Raw genomic sequence first — 21,387 nt, forward strand, 5'->3', positions numbered from 1 at the left:
GCTGATTACAGAACCGGCTTTACTGATAAGATGCGCGTTAAATATCGCATGCGATTAATCGTGCAGCCCTAGTTTAAACACAGATATCAACGTGTGCTGTTCCGGTCTCACCTGTGCGCACGCGCTTTCAGCACCCGGGTGATGACGGAATAAATGACTGCTCATATTCCAGCATACGTTACGGCATTCGCATTGAACAAGAGTGAATGGTTTGTCCACGTTTTTTTTTTTTCATCGCTGTTGTTGTAATGTACTAGGAAGCCAGAATGCACATCCATCAACAGAAACATACATTAGCCGAACCCTGTTTGTTTTACGTGTTATTTATAGCAAACCATATTACAGATGCGTTGTCAGATTTAAGTTGAACCGCGGTCCTAGCGCGTGCCAAACCGTGTGTGGAGAACCGTACGGTTCGTTTTTTTTTTCGCAAACCGTTCCACCCCTAATATTTATAATGAAATATTCTATTGTAATTTAAAATAAAACCATATGTATAGTTTGTTTTATTTTCTTTTTAATAGTATTTCAGCAAATATATGTACAGTAAAAATTAAAATGTGTATGAGTGACACAATGAGCTGTTACAAATATGCAAAAAAATTCCAAACACTCGCGCTATCAGCACCCGGGTGATGACGGAATAAATGCTCATATTCCAGCATACGGCAGTTGCATTGAACAAGAGTGAATGGTTTGTCCACGTTTTTTTTTTTCATCGCTGTTGTTGTAATCTAGTGGGAAGCCAGAATGCGCATCCATCAACAGAAACATACAATAACCGAACCCTGTTTGATTTACGTGTTATTTATAACAAACCATATTACAGATGCATTGTCAGATGTAAGTTGAACCGCGGTGCTAGTGCGTGCCGAACCGTGTGTGGAGAACCAGAGCTGGCGTTGTGCCCAAGTCTGACCCCCGCCAGATTATTAGGGGCAGGGTTAGGATTAGGCAATCAGGTAGTGATTTCAACGAGGGGGGTAATAATTTGCCAGGGGGTCGAAAATGGGCACAACACCGGTGCCAGCACAGCACTGATGAGGGGGCGGCTGAGGTAACGAAAGGGGGCGATGACGTAGCAAAAAGTAAAAAAAAACAAACATCTGTGGCCCATTCACGTATTTGTCGGACCGTAAACAAACCTGCCCGCTACTACTACAACTATTAGAATACAGGGTTCACATAGATAGTGTTTTGGTCACGAGACAGGTCAGTGGAAGTTTTTTTTTTTAACCGCAAGGTCTAGAGACTAGAGGTCAACCGATAGTGGATTTTGCCGATACCGATAGCTAGGTTGGACCACACTTGCCGATACCGATTAATTAACCGATAGTTTTAAAAGTGATACTGAACAAAAACTAAAATAGTGCTTTAACAAAAACAGTACTGAACCATACTAGTAGTAGTAGTAAAAATAATAATAATAATAATAGTAATAGTAAATGTTGAAATTAACACACTCTAACAAGGAACAATACTTTCACAGCTTTCATTAATCTTAATGCTACAAATGGACTCTTATTTTAAAGTGTTACCATTTCATTTCAACTGTCATGCTTAAAGATGCACATCTTTAAATATATACACAAAGGCTATAGCATTAAAATATGTACATATGGATATTGTATGTATACTCTCACACTTTAACTTCTTCTATTCTTGAACACTTGATGATTATCTATAATCAAAATAAAAGTGCAGCGCTGAGTCTAGAACTCACCGGTATCACACACACTCCGGACGAGTCACGATCAACTCGAGCAGCGGTCTAAAACAGTTTATTTAAATCACCAAACGGACACAAGTTTACTTCAAGAATGAACAATTTGGCATGGATGAGTTTGAAGTTCGGTGTTTAAAAAACGGAGCAAACGGAAAGAGAAAGCGCGACCTATATTATAGCTCTATAAATGAAGCACACAAGACTTTATTCGAGTCACAGAAAGACAAACGTTTTGCTGAAAATGCACAATACACAATTCATTATGTACATTAACAACGATTCGGGACCAATAAAATGTAATTTAAAGGAAAACTATGTGAATGGCGCTCTGTGGCGCGGCAGGATTTTCTGTCGGCTGCATTTAAATCCACGCCTTTAGTTTCCCGCTCTGTTCAGCGTGCAGTATCATGTGTCTAAACAAATAGAACGTGCTGTCAGTGATTTCAACCACTAGAGGCCGCTCTCGCACTGTGTAATGACAGCAGACCCTTCTCAGCCGCTCTAGCAATGGACACAACCCGGAAAACTATCGGCATGGATTTTTGTCGATAACCGATAATTCCAGCAATCAACTATCGGTGCCGATTAATCAGCAAAACCGATACATCGGTCGACCTCTACTAGAGACGTGTTTTTAGAAGCTGAATTTCTTTGAACTTAAGTGCCGTGTTTTAGAATGATGTGTTATGCGCGAGAAGCTGCTATAAAGACCTGAGACGAGCGCAGCATTCAAACACAAATTCAAAGACATCCGTAGCGCATTTAGTTCGAAATACAATGGAAAAGTACCGCAGTGGAATGCGTTCTGAGTGAATGACCCTACTAAAAGGAACTTAGCAAATACAGATGGCAGAGTAGCCATTGAATAAAACAAAATCGCATAGGCAACAAATTCGGAAATATGACATCCAGGAAATAATATGTCTTAGGCAGCAGATTTACCAAGTCATACCACCATAACCACCAGCAATACTTAATTGTGTCTGCTTTACAATGAAACACAAGCTTATTGCGACTGATTCCCTGACATAACACATTCATTGCGACCCATTTAACAGATGCATCATTTTAAGTTAGAACAACTTGAAAAGCAACAAACAATAACAATACAGTGAAATAATCAACTAAGTACGATCATCTAGCCCTCTATTAAATAATAAAGAATTATTTCATCATACCTTTAGCTTACTCAGTAGTGCTGCATTCTTAGTTGAAACGCTTGCATGGAAAGTTTGTGTGTCAGATGTAACAATTAAAATGAAATAAAATTTCACAAATAAAATCTATTTTCACACTCATCTTGAGTGAGGGGGCGGGATAGTCCGAGTGAGACGCCCCCCGTGGCGCCGGCCCTGGATATGATTACACTGTTTTGCGCCAGTTAAGGCTTTGAAATAACGGTGAAGAAAAAAATCAATTTCCACATAGACTAATCTATTTATATGAATATAGTGTGTATTTCATAATGATTGTATAACATAATACATCTGCCATGTGGTTGCAAAGCAAATGAAGTTGTTGCTTTGCTCTGCTGAAATGGTATCAGGCATTTCAGAGATTTCAGAGATTAGCTCCATATTTTTTAATCATATTTATCAATTCACAGTGATTTGGAGGAGGGAGACTTACTTGAAGAAGATTGGCTGTCATCAAAAAAGGTAAACAAGTGATTTCCATCGTTGCCAATTTCTTTCCCCTCTGCTTAAACTTATTTTTATAGCTGTTGTTCTTTCAGTTGCTGCCTTTTTCAATGTTTTTTTAGGCAATCTTAACTGATAGGAATACATAAATTGTTGTTCAGGTGTACTTAATATTCAAGACTTACAAGGCCAACAACATGTGTAACAATCTCACCAAAATATCAAGTGTATTAAGCAGAAGATTTTTAATTTCTTTTTTTGTCCACCCCAGAACCCCTCAGAGATGTCAGATGAAGAGCTAAATGATGACCTCTTACAAAGTGATGAAGAGGACCAAAACGCAAGGTACCCTAACAAAAACCTACAAATAAAACCCTAGGCATTTCAAAATCTCTAAGTGATCTTATATTGCTGTTTTTGGTCACTTCTTTGCCTGAAAAACATAAGCTGTTGGATCGTTTAGACGAGAGACATGAGTGAAAATTCATTACTAAGATATGTTTTCAGTTGTTGTATACAGAATTGGGTTTCCAGATAGACTTTTGCTGTTGTTTTAAATGTTGTTGTTTTTTTTGTCTTTGAGTACAAGACAGTAAGTAATGTTGTGTCTTTTAATGTAACCTATTTTGTGCTTGTGGTTATATTGCTTGGTTTGCTTGTTTTGTATACAAGTACTTTTATGTTACTGTTTTATGAGCACTGACTGAAAGTGCAATATGAAGAAAATTTAATTGCTATTAGTAACTGCCAAATTGCAAGACATGTCTGATCACATTATGGTGACGCCTTTGATTTGCCCTGGCAATATGTAGATTAAAAAGATTTGTTTTAGAAGACCGATATGACACTCATATCAGTGTACACGTTCAAAATGGTCTTTTCTTTTGGGTTAATTGTCAAATGATTTTAAGTTAGAACAACTTGAAAAGCAACAAACAATAACAATACAGCGAAATAACCAACTAACTACAATCATCTAGCCATCTATTAAACATTAAAGAATTATTTCATCATACCTTTAGCTTACTCAGTAGTGCTGCATTCTTAGTTGAACCGCTTGCGGAAAGTTTGTGTGTCAGATGTAACAATTAAAATGCGACTTTGTGAAACGGACTGTCCTAAGTTGTTGCTATAGTAGCATCATATTAATGCTAGAAAGCCTATGCATTTTGGTTTATTTAAATACACCATTATATTTCATAAATAAAATCTATTTTCACACTCATCTTGAGTGAGGGGGCGGGATAGTCCGAGTGAGACGCCCCCCGTGGCGCCGGCCCTGGATATGATTACACTGTTTTGCGCCAGTTAAGGCTTTGAAATAACGGTGAAGAAAAAAATCAATTTCCACATAGACTAATCTATTTATATGAATATAGTGTGTATTTCATAATGATTGTATAACATAATACATCAAAATTGTGTAATAAACGTATTGGCTATCAAATGTGTGTAAATCAAGTCTTTGCTCATAATAGGCAGGAGGGGCAATATTATTAGTCTAAAACTGGAAAGTGGCTGAGTTTAACAGGGCAGAGGACCGTGAATTTACAAGATTCGAACCGCTTCCTGAACCAGTCTGGCCAAGCGAGGCTTCGGACGTCATCAATGACATTATTCTTAGTTGAACCGCTTGCGCAGAAAGTTTGTGTGTCAGATGTAACAATTCAAATGCGACTTTGTGAAACGGACTATCATAAGTAGCATCATATTAATGCTAGAAAGCCTATGCATTTGGAAACTCTATTTTTTTTTTAAACAAACCATTATATTTCATAAATAAAATCTATTTTCACACTCATCTTGAGTGAGGGGGCGGGATAGTCCGAGTGAGACGCCCCCCGTGGCGCCGGCCCTGGATATGATTACACTGTTTTGCGCCAGTTAAGGCTTTGAAATAACGGTGAAGAAAAAAATCAATTTCCACATAGACTAATCTATTTATATGAATATAGTGTGTATTTCATAATGATTGTATAACATAATACATCAAAATTGTGTAAGTGAAAGCTCTTTAATCATATTTATCAATTCACAGTGATTTGGAGGAGGGAGACTTACTTGAAGAAGATTGAAGATTGTCAAAAAAGGTAAACAAGTGATTTCCATCGTTGCCAATTTCTTTCCCCTCTGCTTAAACTTATTTTTATAGCTGTTGTTCTTTCAGTTGCTGCCTTTTTCAATGTTTTTTTAGGCAATCTTAACTGATAGGAATACATAAATTGTTGTTCAGGTGTACTTAATATTCAAGACTTACAAGGCCAACAACATGTGTAACAATCTCACCAAACTCACCAAAGTATTAAGCAGAAGATTTTTAATTTCTTTTTTCGTCCACCCCAGAACCCCTCAGAGATGTCAGAGATGTCAGTAAATGATGACCTCTTACAAAGTGATGAAGAGGACCAAAACGCAAGGTACCCTAACAAAAACCTACAAATAAAACCCTAGGCATTTCAAAATCTCTAAGTGATCTTATATTGCTGTTTTTGGTCACTTCTTTGCCTGAAAAACATAAGCTGTTGGATCGTTTAGACGAGAGACATGAGTGAAAATTCATTACTAAGATATGTTTTCAGTTGTTGTATACAGAATTGGGTTTCCAGATAGACTTTTGCTGTTGTTTTAAATGTTGTTGTTTTTTTTGTCTTTGAGTACAAGACAGTAAGTAATGTTGTGTCTTTTAATGTAACCTATTTTGTGCTTGTGGTTATATTGCTTGGTTTGCTTGTTTTGTATACAAGTACTTTTATGTTACTGTTTTATGAGCACTGACTGAAAGTGCAATATGAAGAAAATTTAATTGCTATTAGTAACTGCCAAATTGCAAGACATGTCTGATCACATTATGGTGACGCCTTTGATTTGCCCTGGCAATATGTAGATTAAAAAGATTTGTTTTAGAAGACCGATATGACACTCATATCAGTGTACACGTTCAAAATGGTCTTTTCTTTTGGGTTAATTGTCAAATGACTAATTGCGGATCTTCTAAAATTACAAAATTATAATTGGTTTAAGCTACTGCTTGCTAAATCTAAAGATGAGATGCTTTTTATGTTTATGAGTTCCAAAATAGTCTGCAGTATCCCAGAATAGCCTATATTAAAAGTATTTTCCCCTTTTTACTTTTTTATTATTGTTGCATAGAAGAACGTATGCTTAAAATGAATATAAAATAAAGAATTACCTAAACTGTTAAACTTTTCAATTTGTGGGGTCAAAATTGCCTTCACCCCATAATTTATGCAAAGCTTCAGTGCTCTAAAATCAATAGAGCAGTTCATCCATAACATAATTAGAGATGACATTGAACTAACTTTGACACCTTCTGCCCTAATCAAACGGCTTTCTTTTTTGCAATATAAAAAAAGAGTTTAAAATAGCAATTTTAGGTGACACGCTTCACTTCAGTCTCTAATATAGTTATTGTGGTAACCCAAGGGCAAGCTCAACAAAAATCAACAAATTCATCACTTTATTGTCCAGAGTTTAACACATGTTTGTCTGTTGATGTCTTTGTGTCTAGTGGTCAGGGTGAGGTTGTGAGTTTAAATGCCACACTGGGTCTGGGCACGTCTGGTATTTTCACACTCATCTTGAGTGAGGGGTGACGCCCCCCCGTGGCGCTGGCCCTGTGGAGAACCGTACGGTTCGATTTTTTTCCGCGAACCGTTCCACCACTATTTCATAGCATTCAAAATGTATCAGACCAGCATAGATATAGACTTTATTGTTTGCCATGGGGTGTGGTGTTTTGCAAAGCAAATGAAGTTGTTGCTTTGCTCTGCTGAAATGGTATCAGGCATTTCAGAGATTTATTGTGAAAGCTCCATATTTTTTAATCATATTTATCAATTCACAGTGATTTGGAGGAGGGAGACTTACTTGAAGAAGATTGGCTGTCATCAAAAAAGGTAAACAAGTGATTTCCATCGTTGCCAATTTCTTTCCCCTCTGCTTAAACTTATTTTTATAGCTGTTGTTCTTTCAGTTGCTGCCTTTTTCAATGTTTTTTTAGGCAATCTTAACTGATAGGAATACATAAATTGTTGTTCAGGTGTACTTAATATTCAAGACTTACAAGGCCAACAACATGTGTAACAATCTCACCAAAATATCAAGTGTATTAAGCAGAAGATTTTTAATTTCTTTTTTTGTCCACCCCAGAACCCCTCAGAGATGTCAGATGAAGAGCTAAATGATGACCTCTTACAAAGTGATGAAGAGGACCAAAACGCAAGGTACCCTAACAAAAACCTACAAATAAAACCCTAGGCATTTCAAAATCTCTAAGTGATCTTATATTGCTGTTTTTGGTCACTTCTTTGCCTGAAAAACATAAGCTGTTGGATCGTTTAGACGAGAGACATGAGTGAAAATTCATTACTAAGATATGTTTTCAGTTGTTGTATACAGAATTGGGTTTCCAGATAGACTTTTGCTGTTGTTTTAAATGTTGTTGTTTTTTTTGTCTTTGAGTACAAGACAGTAAGTAATGTTGTGTCTTTTAATGTAACCTATTTTGTGCTTGTGGTTATATTGCTTGGTTTGCTTGTTTTGTATACAAGTACTTTTATGTTACTGTTTTATGAGCACTGACTGAAAGTGCAATATGAAGAAAATTTAATTGCTATTAGTAACTGCCAAATTGCAAGACATGTCTGATCACATTATGGTGACGCCTTTGATTTGCCCTGGCAATATGTAGATTAAAAAGATTTGTTTTAGAAGACCGATATGACACTCATATCAGTGTACACGTTCAAAATGGTCTTTTCTTTTGGGTTAATTGTCAAATGACTAATTGCGGATCTTCTAAAATTACAAAATTATAATTGGTTTAAGCTACTGCTTGCTAAATCTAAAGATGAGATGCTTTTTATGTTTATGAGTTCCAAAATAGTCTGCAGTATCCCAGAATAGCCTATATTAAAAGTATTTTCCCCTTTTTACTTTTTTATTATTGTTGCATAGAAGAACGTATGCTTAAAATGAATATAAAATAAAGAATTACCTAAACTGTTAAACTTTTCAATTTGTGGGGTCAAAATTGCCTTCACCCCATAATTTATGCAAAGCTTCAGTGCTCTAAAATCAATAGAGCAGTTCATCCATAACATAATTAGAGATGACATTGAACTAACTTTGACACCTTCTGCCCTAATCAAACGGCTTTCTTTTTTGCAATATAAAAAAAGAGTTTAAAATAGCAATTTTAGGTGACACGCTTCACTTCAGTCTCTAATATAGTTATTGTGGTAACCCAAGGGCAAGCTCAACAAAAATCAACAAATTCATCACTTTATTGTCCAGAGTTTAACACATGTTTGTCTGTTGATGTCTTTGTGTCTAGTGGTCAGGGTGAGGTTGTGAGTTTAAATGCCACACTGGGTCTGGGCACGTCTGGTCACCTTCAAGATGAAGACCCTGATGGAGGTGGATATACTGAATACGCCTATGAAGAGACAGAGGGCGGCCAACCGGGTTTCTCTCAGGGTGGGGAGTATGAAGGAAATGAGTACCAAGGAGAAGATGGAGTGGTGGAATACACAGGAGACCAGAACTGTGAAGAATATCAAGATGAAGTGCTGGAACTACAGATCGACGAGCCACTGGATGATGACTTTCAAGTAAGTAACGCTTTCTCTTGCTATCTCTATTGCTTACACACACTCTCCATAATCCCCCACCACATTTCCTCCACGTCTGCAGCCTGACACCTCATGCTTTGTGACCCTCAGGCCTCAAGGTTTTGTTCAGGGCGAGACTCTTTTCGCAGTCTTTGTTCAGCAAATGTCCTGCCAATCCATGCCGGCTAAAGGGAAGAGCTCTCAGACAGGATCTGATAAAGTTGGCTGTAGGTGAAAAGATTATTGACCTTCTTGAAAGTAGTCTTTAGCAAGCATGACACAGGCTCATGATGGATGAGTTGTGTGCTTCCTGTACATGTTTATTTATTTATTTGCTTAGAACTTAAAAGCACACAGGTCACCCAAAAATGAGAATTTGAGACCCAAATCATTCAGGTCAATTTTGTGAACTAATTAATTGAAAATATCCTACTAAAAATGACTATTAATTTATAAATCAGACATCAGACAGACAGTCTTAGGTCAGATGCAGGTTTTTTTTTTATTTTTTTTTTTTTACAGGAATTTTCTACAATGACTACTTCTATTCCCAGCTCTATGCTAATAAGAGGCATATTCAAAATTCCTTAAAGTGTGATTGTGTCAACAGTCATGGGAAGGTATTTTTTTGTATATATAAAGGTGATAAACTACCTTTGCCAGCTGTTTGAAGAATATTTTCATTGCTTAAACTCTGCTTGAAATTCTCTGCTGAAGTTCTGTTGTTTGAGCATATGATGTCTCTTTTTCTACAAGGTCGCTTACCTGCTGAGGCTTAGCATCTTTGTGTTTACAGTTATCCAGAGTTAATGTGTGGAACGGTTTAAAGGATTAACTATTTGCCCTGTAGGTGGTCAGTTCCTGTGCTGTGTGCAGGAAACATGTCATAGTCATTTAGGTCTGTCCGACTTGGTGTTATGCTTGGTATACAGTTCTTAGCACATGAGACCATGATCACAAAAATAATCTTCTATTTATTCAATAATCTTACATTCATCACCAATGTCAAAACACAAATGTTTTGACTCAAGGCCTTCTTCAGTGTGTTGAACAGTTCAGTCCCTCCACCCACTTTTTTAAATCATTAATTCCAATGATGTCATCATTCATTAGCCAATGTTCAGTCTAGGCCTGTGCAAATAATCGAATGTGATTTTCATGCGCATCTCGTCAGTAAAGCCGGTTCTGTGATTAGTAGTAAATCTCCAGCACGTGCTTTCAGATGTAGCGGCATTTACTACACAGAGCCGTAGTTCACTGACAAGTTACGCAAAATCACGTTCATAATCGCATGCGATTCATTGCCGATAATGAGCCTGTGATTATGAACGCGATTTTGAGTAGCTTGTCAGTGAACTACGGCTCTGTGTAGTAAATGCCGCTCCATCTGACAGCACGTGCTGATAATTTCCATTTGTATACAAATCATCACATCCACCTATACACTATATAATATATACCCATGACTAGAACATGAATTATATAGGTCACTGACAAGCTACTCAAAATCGCGTTCATAATCACAGGCTCATTATCGGCAATGAATCGCATGCGATTATGAACGTGATTTTGCGTAACTTGTCAGTGAACTACGGCTCTGTGTAGTAAATGCCGCTCCATCTGAAAGCACGTGCTGATAATTTCCATTTGTATACAAATCATCACATCCACCTATACACTATATAATATATACCCATGACTAGAACATGAATTATATAGGATCCCGTATTTATCCCATAATTATTTATTAATAGGGATAAATATGGGATCCTATATAATTGAAAAAGTGTAAAAAGCTTTTTTCTTGTATGTTTTTGTATTGCATACTGAGTTTTGTTGAAAAATTGAGATTTGTGCTAGAAGTTGAGATTACGAAGCCAAAACTGGCATTTTGATTACATTTCTATTAAATTGAGGCACTACTAATTTGTATATCTACTGGGTCAGATCGATAGTTAGGCAAATTAAAACTAAAGAAAAACGTATGCAACTTAAGCTTCGAAATGACAGACAACGAACAAAAGAGGTAATTTGCAAGAGCTGCATCACAGCGCATATCAAAAGCTCCCTTATCGGTTCTGTTTTCAGTACTGGAGAATAAAAGATACATTCTTAGATGTTTTTGTTAGTACGTGAACGTTATCTTACACATTTTATGTCCCCAACAGATTAATTTGAATTAAGTTTATAATGCATGTTGGCTATTCCCAATTCAGAAGAGCGCACACACAGCCTGTGTCTGTGAATGCTTCTCATACTCGCTCCTCTCTGCCCCACGCGGCGCGAATCCCGCGTCACAGACGAGCCGTTCATGCTTGCCGCACTCACGCAGCCTGTCTCGTAATGCTCGTTTATACTCGCACCCGGCTCCGCACCGCAAGTCTTCACGAGCGCATCTGGCAGTATGGATGAGGCTTGACACACGCGCGCAACCTGTATCGACTCGCCCCTGGCTCCGCGTTTAAAACGAATGTAAATTCAGTCTAACTGCTTGCTAATTTCACTTGGATGAAATGAAACATTCAGCACATTTTCCACTTGTTCTTAAAATCCCAAATACTTCAAATGAGTAAATCAGCCTATGTAACATATGTAATACTTTAATAATTGACTTAAGAAATACAGTTCTTTATTTATAAAAAATAAACAAATATTTTCTGTGAAATTCAGTAATTAAGTTAATTCTGTAAAAGTAGTTATACCATTATAATCTTGCCTGCTGAAAAAACAAAACAAAACAATAGAACCCCTCCCAAAACACAATAAAAATGTTAATGGATTTCAGGGTTATAATGGGAATTGTATTGGTTTTAATGTAAACTATAATGGTGTCTATTTGATGGATTCTATTGGTGGGATGTAATCTGGCAGATGGCAAACAATAGAACAACAGTAATTCCTATTGGAATAATGCCCAAAACAAAAAGGAATTTTGTAATGGTTTAATGGAAACTATAAGAATTTCTGTGATGGTTTCTATTGTTTTTTCAGCAGGGTAATGTTACTCATACTGTGCTGCACATTATTGACAATATTGAGCTGAAGCTTGACTTTGCAAATTTAAAATCGCAAATCAAATCGCAATCGCAATATCTGTTAAAAAAATCGTAATTTGATATTTTCCCCCAAATCGCACAGCCCTAATTTGTATGTGTACTAGTATGCATACAGAAGTATCTTTTTTTTATTATTTATTTTTGTTCAACATTTTATTTCAGAGTTCAAAGACACACAAAATAGTCCAGAGCTTAGAAACTGTTTGGCAAACAGTGGTCATGAAGCATCAGGGTCAGTCACTTTACACAAAGACAGAGAGACTGATAAAATCCTGCAAGAGTCAAGACTCATCAGACTGCTCCCTTTGTTCTGACTTTCATTGACCTTTAATGCAGGACAGATGTCGTTGATCATTCTGCCTGTCCATGTGATCGCTTGATCATCGGTGTCCAGGACAGTGCTGACAGGTGCACGGAGGCCTTGGCCTCACATCACATTTTGCAAGTTTGTCTGTTATGTTTCTGTACATTATAATAAAGGCTTATTCTTACTACTGAGATCTGGATTCACAGTAGCAAAATGACCTGGAGAGTTTTGTAATAGCACACAGCATGCATTTTCTCAAGGATATGACTGGAAAAAAAACAGTGTCTCTTCAAATATAAGGTTGCTTGAGCACTGTTGACTAGGGCTGGGTAAAAAATATCGATATCTCGATTTTAATCGATTCTAATTTTTACGGAACGATATCGATTCTTAAATCCCAAGAATCGATTAGTCTAGCCTGTTTTCAGTTAATGGATGGAACATTGAAGGGCACTTCCCATCCAATATATCGCAATAATCATTGTGCTTTGGTACTTTTAATTTAGATTTCAAATTCTGTCCATTGTATTGCAGTATTTAAACAATAAATGCCATTTTGGCGCTGTTTTAATGTGGAGTGCCAGATTGCTGTAGTGCGGCGCGCCTCAGTTCAATAATAAGCGGCAGCGCGTGGTGCAGAGCGCACGTGAACTGATCATCTCCTCCACATTAATACCAGTTTCAGCACAAAATAATCAGGACTAAACTAGAGCCCGACCAATATATCGTTTTGCTGATATGAGCCTGTCGCCGATATATCGGTATCGGCGAATATGCCGCCGATATGAATTTTTTTTTTACAGAACATATAATGCAGATAAAACGCTTGAAATGGTGTAATTACTTAGTTTGTCCAGCAGAGCGCGCTCCATTGTTTGCTACTGGCGACCTGGATGAAACGCTTTAAAGCTTAAGTCAATGGAAAACCATTGCAACTTTGAACGGCCATATCTCCGTAACGGCGCGGCGAATCCGCACCAAATTCGGGGGATCTCTTCAGTTCAAGGAACCCTCTCGAACGCGAATCGAGTGTACGTCGCGAGGCCCTCTTTCGAATGAGACCACCCCCGTGTGGATAGCCCCTGGGGTTCAGGAGTTACGGGTGGTTAAATTTGCGGTCCGGCGCCGACCGATCTAGCGATCCCGGGGGGCTACCGACGCGCGGAGGGTGGCGTTCGAGAGGGCTCCTCGAGCTACACGAATGGGAAAGTGTCCAAACTTTTGACTGGTACTGTACTATAATATACACAAAGAATATCAGTCGATATATCGGTATCGGCCTTTTTTTACTCCCTAATATCGGTATCGGTATCGGCCCCAAAAAACCCATATCGGTCGCGTTCTAGACTAAACATCCGAAGGTAAGTTAAAAGAAAGTTCAACTTTACAATCCGTATCCTGTCTCATGTAGTCGCTCAATCAGTGTTTCAGCCGCGCAAAGACGTCATTATAACCACTTGTAAACAATGTAACGTAACGTCACATTTACCTCAGAAAAAAAACATATTTGGTGACTATAAACTCATTATTCAGATAGAAAAATAAACTGTAGAGAGGGGCATTTTGTTAAATATATGCACCATATAACATATTCATTATACATTTGACTGTTCTTCAATGTTTAATTTATGTTTGAATAAATCCATCAAGTTTTTATGACAGCCACCTTTATGTTTATATTTCCAAAAAACAAATTGAAGTAGAAATATTATTATGTAATTAAAATTAAATGTCATTAAGTGAAATTAACAAATCAGTTCATTTTAACCTTCAATATTATAGTAATGTAGTACCAACTGACTCTCATGTATATTTTACAGCATTAGTTGAGAGATTTTTTTTCCTTGAGAAAATTTGGTATGTACTGTACCTGATATGTATCCAAATTAATCGATATTGAATCGAATCGCAAGCTTGTGAATGAGAATCGAATCGAATCATGAAATTTGTCAAAACCCAGCCCTACTGTTGACTTTCCATAGCAGTGAAATTTGTGTTGTCTAAATGCATTATAAAAGGTGCCCTCTGATGATAATTGCTATTGAATAATGTGCTAGTGCTTAAAGTTGAAAAGTTAGTCTCTATAGGCATGTTGGCAAGAGTCTAATATGTGCATGGCAATAAGTGAGAAATACTGCTTTTTGTTTTTGTTACTTACATGAGAGAGCAGTGAAGAAACAGACTTGTACAAAAATGCAGAGTGGGACATGTCCCAAATAAGCTAAGAGGAGGGGAGCTTGTTGTTATTTGAAAATGAAGAGTAGGACATGTGGTGGTTTGACTGAAAAACAAGTCTGTAATTAAAATTGGTTGTACGGTTTCTTTAATCATTGGATCAGTGGCTCGCAACCAGGGAGCTGGGGATCTCAGCAAACATCCAAGCGGGATAGAGGATGACTTTAAAATATTTAAATGAATAAATTGTTATTAATATACTAGTGCTGGGCGGTATACCGGTTCATACCGAATACCGGTGTTTATTTTTGTTATGATATGAATTTTTTAAATACTGCAATACCGGTGTATGTCACTTAAACAACGTTCGGAACGCGACACTGTTTGAAAGTGGTGTTGGCCGCACCGCAGCCGTCTCGTCAACAAATGAGTACAAAACAGCGTTTCCTAGCATCTGTCGCTTACTGATTGTTTGGAATTATAAATATGAGAGTAGTTCGTATGTTAATATCACGCACTTTTTTGTTTGTTGTTTTTTTTAGTTACTCAGACGCAGGCAGTGCGCTGCATGAGACAAAAAAGTAATATAGCCAAAACAACCACATAGCCGCTCTTTAGTGTTAGATGCATGTTGATTTTATCAGACGATGCCGCGATTATAAATGAGAGTGACTCCTGGTTAACGTATTAAAAGGGGTTGTGTTTAGTCACTATTTAGTGGTATTTTTTTGACAATATTCACTCATCATGACAGTAAAATAGGGCATTCTAAGTCAATATACTGCAGTATTTCCTCTCTCAATCAGTAGAAAATATGGTTAACATCCGGTCATGCATGAAAAAAAAAAAATACCGTCATGTACCGTGAAACCGGTATAATTTTGAAAAATACCGTGATATAAATTTTTGGTCATACCGCCCAGCACTATAATATACTAAAATAATCTAACTAATCTAAAATGCTAAAAAAGCATAAATATGTTTTTACTTATCACTACTGTTTTGTTTTTTTGAAGAAGAAGAACATGCAGTTCTTGAAACTGGAATCACAAAATGAATTGTGGTTAATAAATGTAAAATAAGAATACTTTCAGTTTCTGCAAATAAAAAAGTTAACAAGCAAGAAAACGAGCAGCTATGTCATAATTACAGCAGAAATACAGAAAATCTTATATGGGGCATTCGGATATTGTATTGGACAATGTAGGGGCCTTCAAGTAAATAAAGGTTAAAAGCCACTGCTTTTGACCAACTTTAAAAATTAACTTGAAAATTTTTTTTATTACATTTTTTGTTCTGCCTGTGTTTACATTAACGTAAGACTTAACCGACTGTATTTAGATCAAAACCTTCTCATTACAGACAGCTTGACTGAATTTTGAAATGTATTTGGCTGTTAATAATTCGCATTAGTCACATCAGTTACAGATATGTTAGTTAGTTTATAGTATAATAGATGTTTGATACCAAAGTTCTGGTACAATTAGGGTTGGGTACCGTTCACATTTTAACCGGTACAGTACCGGTATCGGTACCTGAATTTCGGTGCCGGTACCTAACGGTGCCTTTTTTCGGTACTTTACTCTGTGTAATTACAAAAACATTTATTTCAGTAAAAAAAATAAGTCCAAAAGTCTCAATTTCAACATTTTGAACAATAGGGCCCTACAAACTTTTTTTTTCTTTTCCCCCAGAAATTCTTGTTTGAATTTTTCCGAAAATCAAATGAAGGCATTAAACATTTATTTTAAATCAAATGAAAATTAAACCCTTTTATTTTTTGGCAAACAAACTGAGGTTTACTGTTGAAATTAATGCATGGAAGAAAAATTGTGTGAATATTCCTTTAAAACATTTTTAATAGGCTAATAATTGTATTATTTTTTTCTACAATGAAGTAATTAATCTGGTTGTAATATTTATTTTTATAATTTAATTGTTTTATTTAAATTTGATAGAAAATGGAATATTTAAAGATGTACATTATACTGTACAAAAGTAATACAAGAGTAATATATTTCTGTTACATGTTAAACCGTACTTTTATATTGACAGGTTGCCATGAAGTTTCTGTGTGCATACAGTATGATGATGCTAGTTTTCTAACTGACAATTAGGCAATATCGTGTTCATTATTGCAGGCGATTCTGCAATAATGAACACGATATTGCCTAATTGTCAGTGAACTACGGCTCTGTGTAGTAAATGCTGCTCCATCTGAAAGCACGTGCTGGAGATTTACTACTAATCACGGAACCGGCTTTACTGACGAGATGCGCATGACAATCGTATGCGATTAATTGCACAGCCCTAGAATGGACTCCACGATCCCGTCCGCGTTTTCGCAGAAACCATATGGCCTTAGAAATGTAACCACACTTCAGAACATTTCGGCTTGCCCTGTGTGTTGTTTGAACGAGTTGCAGGGGTGACCTCACGTCACAGGGTCTCTTTCTCTCTCTGTAGCATATGCGCCCAGATGTGTTCTCAGGTACCGAAATTTGGCACCGATTGATTTAACGTGAATCGATTGATTTAACGTGAATTGGTACTCGGTAGTACCGACGCAATTCGGTCGGTACCCAACCCTAGGTACAATGAGGTAAATTTGAATTCACTTGAATATCCAAAAAAGGCTATACAGTGTGGCTATTTAGCAAAAGTATTCACAACAAAATTTGTTGTGAATGTCCAGTGAACATGACTGTATTGTGGGTAGTTTTCATTTAATAATGCCCATTTTTCAGATTTTCAGATCCCTAGGTTTAGTGTGTTAGGTTGATTACAGCGTTTTCAGATTCACACACCCAAAATAAAATTTCAATTTAAAGCATGAAATGTGGACTTTAGCAGAGGGAATGGGCTGGTGGCCCAGTAGGCTTTAACAGGTGGCCAGAAGCAGGACTTGCAGGTGTAGCAGGGGGAGACGGGACCTGTGGTGGCTACAGAAGCAGAAACAGGTACAGGAGCGTGAGGAGGGGGACAAGACCTGTGGTGGAGGACGTGAGGTTCAGCAAGGTAGTCGGCAGAAGTCGTGTGCGCCCGTCTCTCCGGGTGCTTTTGTACATTCTGTGCTCGAGCGTGTGTGAGAATTTGCTCAGAGTCAGATGATGATATTTTCCCTGTCAGTGAGCTATGTGTGCGCCAGAGCTTTCTTTCTGTCTGTTTATGTGTGTGTGTGTGTGTGTGTGTGTAAAGACAACACAGTCAATGATATTTTCACCACCACTGAGCCTCCCCTTCAGCGCCCCCTCCCCTTCCCTCCCCTCCCCAACTTCAGAATGCTGCACTGGGCCTTTCTGGCCTCTCTCTCAGATGTGGCATTAACATTTTCATTCAGAATTGATTTCTAATGTTTTATCTTCATCAGTGTCATTTTTGGCATTGAACAGGTTCTGGTAGTCCCGACCTACGACACGCTCCGCAGCAGGTGTTTTAGTGGATGATGTACAAGAGATCAGTTTAGCCCTGATGTTCATGTCCTGCTTCAGTTTCCATTGAATGGAGTAAATATTTGATTGCTCTTCACAGGTGGATGAATACCCGACTGAGTATAGGGAAGAGCAGACTGACCGACAGGAAGTGCCTGAGGAGGAGGAGCATGAAGAGGAAACTGAGGAGCAGGACAACTCTCAGGTCACAGAATTAGAGGAGGTAAAGATTGGCTGCTTCAGATAATGTTTGCTCCTATCTTTCATGAAGATGCTTAAAGTCACAACGTGAGTCTGAGGTTTTGTGTGTGCTCTATGCTTCAGGTGGAGAATGAAAACGATCCAGAAGCTGAGGCTGAACCGGACGCCGATGTGAAGGAGGAGTCTGATGAGGAAGAGGAAGATATTGAAGAATCTGGCCGTCTGCGATTTAAGACCGAGCGCAAAGATGACACAGTGGTCAGACTGTCTGATGCCACCAGTAAAAGGAGGAACATCCCAGACACATTAGGTTAGTCATTAACAAATGAAGCAGCTTTTTGTGCTGTTATAGGTTTAAAAATGTCATATAGTTATGTTTTGAGGCACCTGACAATTATTCTGAATGCTACAGTTTTTTTTACAGCATTTGTGAGTAAAATTATGTAGTATTTTTGTGATTTGGCCACACCACTGTGACTGACTATCCTTAGATTTGATTAGGCCATCATGGCCCATCCCTACACTTAACTGTCTTCTTTTCAGTCAGTAAGGCGGACCTACTGGGTTACGTAGCATAAATAATTACATAACGCAAGTAATGTTCATGAGCAAAGCCTTTCTATTTTTGTACAGATTTACCAGTATATTTTTATTAATTTGTTCAGAAGGTGATCAGTGAAGGCTGTTGTTGTTTTGTAAAAGGTTAACTGAAAATATTATTTGAGCGTTATCTATTGTCCCCCCTTTTATTTATTTTATTTATTTATTTTTTTTTAACTGTTTTTGAAGTAATTTGAAATTTGGTGGTTAATATTGTGACAGCAAAATTCCCAACTTAAAAAAAAAAAAAAACTCACTGTCTACCAATGTTATGTAAGTGCATATAATAAAAATTTTTATTACATTAATATTAGTTTATTATGATTATCCTAAGCAGGACAAAAAATGCTAAAGTGATCCTTCATAAGAACTAGTAGATAAGCTGTCTTAAACAATCAACAGCTTAATTTTTCAGTATCTAATAGGGGTGGGCGCTATACCGGTATGAACGTGACTACCGGTATTATATTGTTCCATGATATGGATTTTGCTATACCGTGGATACAGTTATATATTCATGCTAAGATTCACAAATACCAAAACAACGTGTCTACAGCAGCCGCGAGTGGCGCAATGTGACAAAAGCAAATAAAACCCAGTGATGTTCTCTGCTGTGGATGCGGCGCGATGTGACACGACAAATCCATGACAGATGCCCCGTTCTATTTCTGACGAACTCCAGCGCTCTGACATAAAGAACAATTTCAAATATTCATAAGAGAATCGTGAAAAAATCGTTTCTTCAAAAATATTAAGCAGCACAAATGTTTTCAACACTGATAATAATGAGATCAGCATATTAGAATGATTTCTGAAGGATCATGTGACACTGAAGACTGGAGTAATGATGCTGAAAACTCAGCTTTGATCACAGGAATACAGTAGCCTATATGTTAAAACAGGGGTCTCCAACCTTTTTTACACCACGGATCGGTTACGTTTGGAAAATATTCTCACGGACCGGCTGGATGGGTGTGTGTGTGTATATATATATATATTATTAGTGGTCGACCGATATTGGTTTTTTGACAGCCGATATCTTGGAAAGCAGGGTGGCCGATGGCCGTCCACCTGTCTGCATTCAATTCACACGGATCGACTGTCACGCAGAGAACACGCGATCATGCAGGATGCAAATGCACACTTCACACGATCTCAAAACTGGATCCGACTAAGTTTGCAAGCTTTGTGAAATTAAATGTTCATTAGTCATTCAAAGATTTGTTTAAATTACAGAATAATTAGAACAATCATTAACATAAATAACAGAGTGTCATATCTATACACATTTTTCCCAGAACGTCCTTGCGACCCGGTAGCAATTCTTCCACGGCCCGGTAGTGGGTCGCTACCCGGTGGTTGGGGACCTCTGTGTTAACACATTCAAATAGATCATCTAAATTGACAATATTTCACAATATTACAGAAATAATATTGCCTCGAAAATATTTTTCACTACAAAAGGGGGGCCTGGCAGAAAACGTTTGGGAACCACTGGCCTACTCAAACACACAATATTTAATTTAATTTAATTCATACAGGCCTACCTGTATACGCGATGGAGATTTACCGCTGATTACAGAACCGGCTTTACTAACAAGATGCATTAAATATCGCATGCGATTTATCGTGCAGCCTTACCTTTTTTTTTTTTTTTTTTTATATATCCTAATTCTTTATAGGTCTGGGCAGTATGACGAGATTCCATATATCATGGTTTGCTATATCATTTATGTTGCAGCATGTAAATATACCCACGCAGTTCAGGACTGCTTACAGTTGCTTACAGTTGCATGAATGAGAAAATCAAAATCGGGATTTGCTTGATGTTAAAAATAATTATTAAATGCTATATAAGCCAAATAAACACATTACATAAACACAAACACAAGAGTCTGCTGAAATTAAGTTCTCTTTCACAGCTTATTACATTTAAATCAAATACAGGTCAAGGTCAAATACAGACAAAATAATTAAAAAAAAAACCTTTGAGTATTCACATAAAACAGTGCATTATGTTTTAAGTTAATGTAAACAGTTGGGAGAAAATGGGATATGTATCATATATTGAATCTATAGCTACAATCACACTGTAAATTTTTGGGATTGACAACAGCATTTACTTACAGGTGTGAGTCTTGGAATGTCCAGTCCAGTTCACATATCAATTTACAGTAGCGTCTCAAATACTGTCGTGAACGTGCAACAGGAGTCAAGCCCGTATTCCTTAACAGTAACTATAGCAACAGTGACCGAAGTAATATCAAAGATGGCGATGTCCATAAAACCGAAAGTCTTTTCACTGATTTCTGACACGACAAGAGTCCAATCGAGCCGCGACTTCCATCAAATTTTCATTAACCGGCGACCGCTTTTATATTTGATTGGAGAGCGGAGCATGCAGAACACAAAAACTAATAGAAGAAAAACTGACTGGATCTATAACTTTTAGATGACACACAGCTAATTTTATCGAAACCACACATGAAAACACGCAACACATGGTAGACACGTGTTTGCGCAGCAGAGCGGCTCTCTCTCGCACTGTATGACGTGACCGACAACTAGTTGTCCAGTCCTGTTCTGGTAACACAGCACATGTTTTCCGAGAATGCGGT

The 21,387-nt window shown here is 37.5% G+C and overlaps 1 protein-coding gene across 1 annotated transcript in view; it reads left to right on the top strand.

Annotated features, from left to right (window-relative positions):
- Positions 1 to 21,387, top strand: part of rbm33a (RNA binding motif protein 33a) — a 60,353-nt gene that overhangs the window by 8,579 nt on the left and 30,387 nt on the right. The window contains exons 3-7 of the mRNA XM_016481269.1: positions 3,333 to 3,384; positions 3,638 to 3,711; positions 8,723 to 8,999; positions 18,069 to 18,191; positions 18,293 to 18,479. Coding sequence (XP_016336755.1) covers positions 3,333 to 3,384; positions 3,638 to 3,711; positions 8,723 to 8,999; positions 18,069 to 18,191; positions 18,293 to 18,479 — 713 coding nt within the window. The remainder of the gene's footprint in view (positions 1 to 3,332; positions 3,385 to 3,637; positions 3,712 to 8,722; positions 9,000 to 18,068; positions 18,192 to 18,292; positions 18,480 to 21,387) is intronic.

Source organism: Sinocyclocheilus anshuiensis, unplaced genomic scaffold (genome assembly GCF_001515605.1).
Source record: "Sinocyclocheilus anshuiensis isolate Anshui unplaced genomic scaffold, SAMN03320099.WGS_v1.1 scaffold613, whole genome shotgun sequence".
Lineage (NCBI taxonomy): Eukaryota > Metazoa > Chordata > Actinopteri > Cypriniformes > Cyprinidae > Sinocyclocheilus > Sinocyclocheilus anshuiensis.